At 28.3% G+C, this 3,871-nt stretch overlaps 1 protein-coding gene across 1 annotated transcript in view; it reads left to right on the top strand.

The window, feature by feature from the left end:
* Positions 1-3,871, top strand: part of LOC106468520 (mitogen-activated protein kinase kinase kinase 4-like) — a gene marked incomplete at its 3' end in the record, with an annotated part of 137,027 nt that overhangs the window by 116,004 nt on the left and 17,152 nt on the right. Inside the window, exon 15 of the mRNA XM_013928953.1 lies at positions 1,942-2,075. Within this exon, the coding sequence (XP_013784407.1) occupies positions 1,942-2,075 (134 nt within the window). The remainder of the gene's footprint in view (positions 1-1,941; positions 2,076-3,871) is intronic.

Raw genomic sequence — 3,871 nt, 5'->3', positions numbered from 1 at the left:
AAAATTTTGAATGTGAGTCAACAAAGGAAATGATATGGCCTTTCGCCCGTGACCCATCTTGAAAGGGTTAAATAATTTCTTTTGAGTAGTATGGCCTATTATAATCATCGATACTAACAGACAAGTAACATTCACAATAAATTCCAATTTTTTTTAACATCTTATTGTAGTTTAACCGAGTAAAACATTGAAACACAATGACAAGATAAGCTTATATACATACAACAAATTAGCTGTGTGTTTATTGATACTGTTATTTTAGATTCACTAAGAAACATGATTTTTACCACAGCTGCAATATTGATTGTTTTATAATGACTTCATTTTTTATCATTGGTCACGATACCTGAGAAAAATATAGTAGCAATGAAACTAAGTTCCTCTATATTTAATACCTTGAAAAATAGAGAAACTTTTTAAGAAAAAACTTATTCTTTATATATCAGTTCAACAAATATGAAGTCTCGTGAAACAGATATTTTCAGTTATTGATATGGTTTGTGTCCATGTCATCTAGTGAGTTATAAAACTAACAACTTTAATAATTAAGATAACAAGATGATTATGTAATATCTGCCATCTAGTGACAATTTGTAAAATTACGTTTACAATATTAATAGTTCATAATATGATAGGTATTACTACTTCCATGATTTTAATTTAATTTATAAGGATTATTGACTATTATCTGTCTATAATGATAGACAATTATCAGATCTATGATTCTTATATAATAATTTTACATAAATGTCAGTTTATTTGCCAATAAATCATTGTATTCCAAAAGTTATGATTTTCAAAAAAACATGTTTTGTAAAACGAAATATTAAAATTTGATAAAATTTCAGTTCTATAATATATATGGTATATTACATATGATATTTAATACCATTTGCAAAACACCTTTAGTTAGAGTTGACTTCCATTTTATGAGATGATAGATATATAAGGGGTTTTATGGAAGGTGATATTCTTAATACTTTCCACATACAAGCATGGAATAACCTTACAACATTTTCTCATAGTAAACCTCATTTATTGAAACAATTTGTCCAGTCTCATCAGACTTAAAGAAATAAAGACTAATGTCAAAAGTACTAGTGAAACTTCACCAGACATTATCGTAAAGATCATGTGTATGTATCTAGTGAACTACATCTGGGTTATTCTGGGTGCAGATGACATTATTTTTCAGTTTTACTTATCCAGTAAAATGAAGTTGTGTTTCATTTGTTCAAAGGATATTTTATGGCCACATTTCATCGATCATCAGTCTGGCCAAAACCCAATCTGCAAAATCAAGTCACAAAGGTGGATTACCATCTTTCATGGCATAAATTTGTCTAAAGTGATAACCTTATAGTTTTTGTGTTTTTAGTTTTATCTATTATTTTTCACACTACAGTTTATATCAGATCAACTTCATAAGCAGCCCCTCTTCCACTTGCCACCTCATAAAATGCTTGATCTTGGATATTCTGAGCAACCTCTGTTACTGTTTGTACAGGTAAAAATAGATGGCGAGAATGAGAAATATCTTTTGCAATTGTTTCCAACTGATGAATTACTTGAACTCCATATGGAATGAAGAGATTTAAATCACAATGCTAGTTTGTGAGAAAAGCAATTAAGAAAAAAAAGCATAATGTGGTTTTGAAACTTTCTGTACCATAGCCAAACTTTCCTGAACGAAACATAACTTTCATTATGCTTCTAGTGAACTTTTCCTCTCCTAGAACAAGTAGTTTGTAAAGTGCAGTCATTTTATACATGGTGTTTTGTTTATAGTTGCCATATACTTAAATGAATACATTTAAGCAATTATTAGAATTTTGAAGAACATATCAAAATTTAGATATTTAAAGAATATGAATTGTCAAGAAAGCAATGTTTTGTTCATCTAGTGTAGAAGTAATATTCAATTTTTTGTTTTTGTAACAGTACCAACGTGCAGTGACAAGGTTAATCACTGGAGATGCTAAAACCAAGCTGGGAAAAGGACTTATTAGTTTTGCTCTTCAGTGGATGAAGTTTGTTTCTAAGCGCTGTGAGAGAGGACGAGGCCAAAGACCTAGGTAAATAAAGGAATATTAATGTTAACACTATTGCTATGGGTAGGTCAAAGTGCATATGTCATAACCTTTTACAGATTTACATTCAAAATGTAAATACTTTTTTTATATAAATGTATATTATCAAACTAGGCATTAAAAAATAATTTATTGTTCACATTATAATATTATATAACTTTTTATTTCTTGATTTTATAAGGATATACATACATAAATTACCAAGCTTCACTTTCTGCACTGCATGACACTTCTTCAGTCCAAATTGCCAATTTCTACATTTTTATCTTATCCTATTTCGTCTTAAATTTTCTGAGAAAGCTTTTTTTTTCCTTTATAAAGATATAAACAATAAAGTAAACACTACATGCCATCCATCCTGCTTTCAAAAATTGTCATAAACGCTCCCTGACATTTGCTGTTGTATTATTTGTAACCATCAGAAATCGAGAATTTCACTTAACTGACAGCTAGAGAGCTTAAGAAAATTTTAACATGTAGGTGTCATTTTCTTTGTATCCTGTTATTGGTGTTCTGCTTGGCTAGTTATGAGAATTATTTGAAGCCATTTCTCTCTTAGTTAGAAAGCCAGATAAATTATATACATTTTAGAACATTTTATTTTGTATGCATCGAAATATTTTGTATTTAAGTTGGATAATTGAATTAAAAATAATAATTTCTGAGACAACATTGTCATTACATTGTGTTGGGGTTAAATTTTGATGTCAACTGGGATTGTACGAGTGCAAAATCTTGAAGAAGAAAATATTTCAGAAGTAATTACAAAATTTCTTATTTTTATTTTTTGTAATTAACTAAAACTTATAAACAACTTTAAGTGACATAAACAAAATACTTGTGACCATGATAGCATGCACCAAGGTCAAGTGCATTTATTTAATTTGTCATGAGTGTGCTGATTTATAATTCGCACAAAGATTTCTGGCATAATATATATCTATCACTATAGTCTGAAAGGGTCAGAGTTCAACTGTAAATGAAAAATAACTAAATGAAATCTATTAGCTTATGATGTAAAATTAAATATTGTGTAATTGTCTGTTACAATATGTATACGTTTTAGAACAAAAAACAATAATTTAGATTTATTTTGTATTGTTTTGTAAAGGTGGCAAGGTTGATCAAATTCATTAAGTTTGTATATAAGTTACAATATAGAAAATAACAGATAAAATATAAGGTTTTGCAGAAAAAACATTTGATATTCATTTTGGAAGTTTTAGAGGTTATTCAAATATAATTTGAAAATGGACAAATCTTTAGTAAAAATACATTATTGAAAAATCTGATTTTTTGAGAACAAAAGATAAATTATGCCCTTTCAGAGTTATAGTTTGTACACCTTTGTACAAGGTTGTATTAGTACACAAGTCCTTGTCCAAAGGATTAAAAATAAAGCTAACAAATGTTTTTACACACTTTTCTGCTTGGGTAAATGACATCATCAAGTTTTAAAAAAAATCTGTGTGATATTTCTCCTCAAATCACTTGTGAAATAAAACTATAACTGAAGTGTTGAGATTGAGAATTTTGTTTTGATATATATATATTTTTATCAACATTTGATTTGCATAAAGTAATAAAAAGAAATCAAAACAATTGGTCCAGTTATCAATGCTATTTTCAAGTTTTGAACAACTCGACTTTCTAGATCTACATATCTACGTGAGCCGATGTTTCCATTTATCAACGTTATATTTTAAGATCTGTGCAAGAACTCAGCTAACAGATGTTTCCTTATATAAAAGCTATCTTCAGAATCAAAACTGTAACCTTCA

The sequence above is a fragment of the Limulus polyphemus genome, unplaced genomic scaffold (genome assembly GCF_000517525.1).
Source record: "Limulus polyphemus unplaced genomic scaffold, Limulus_polyphemus-2.1.2 Scaffold3039, whole genome shotgun sequence".
In the NCBI taxonomy this organism is placed as follows: Eukaryota; Metazoa; Arthropoda; class Merostomata; order Xiphosura; family Limulidae; genus Limulus; species Limulus polyphemus.
This window is presented reverse-complemented; position numbering and strand designations above follow the sequence as displayed.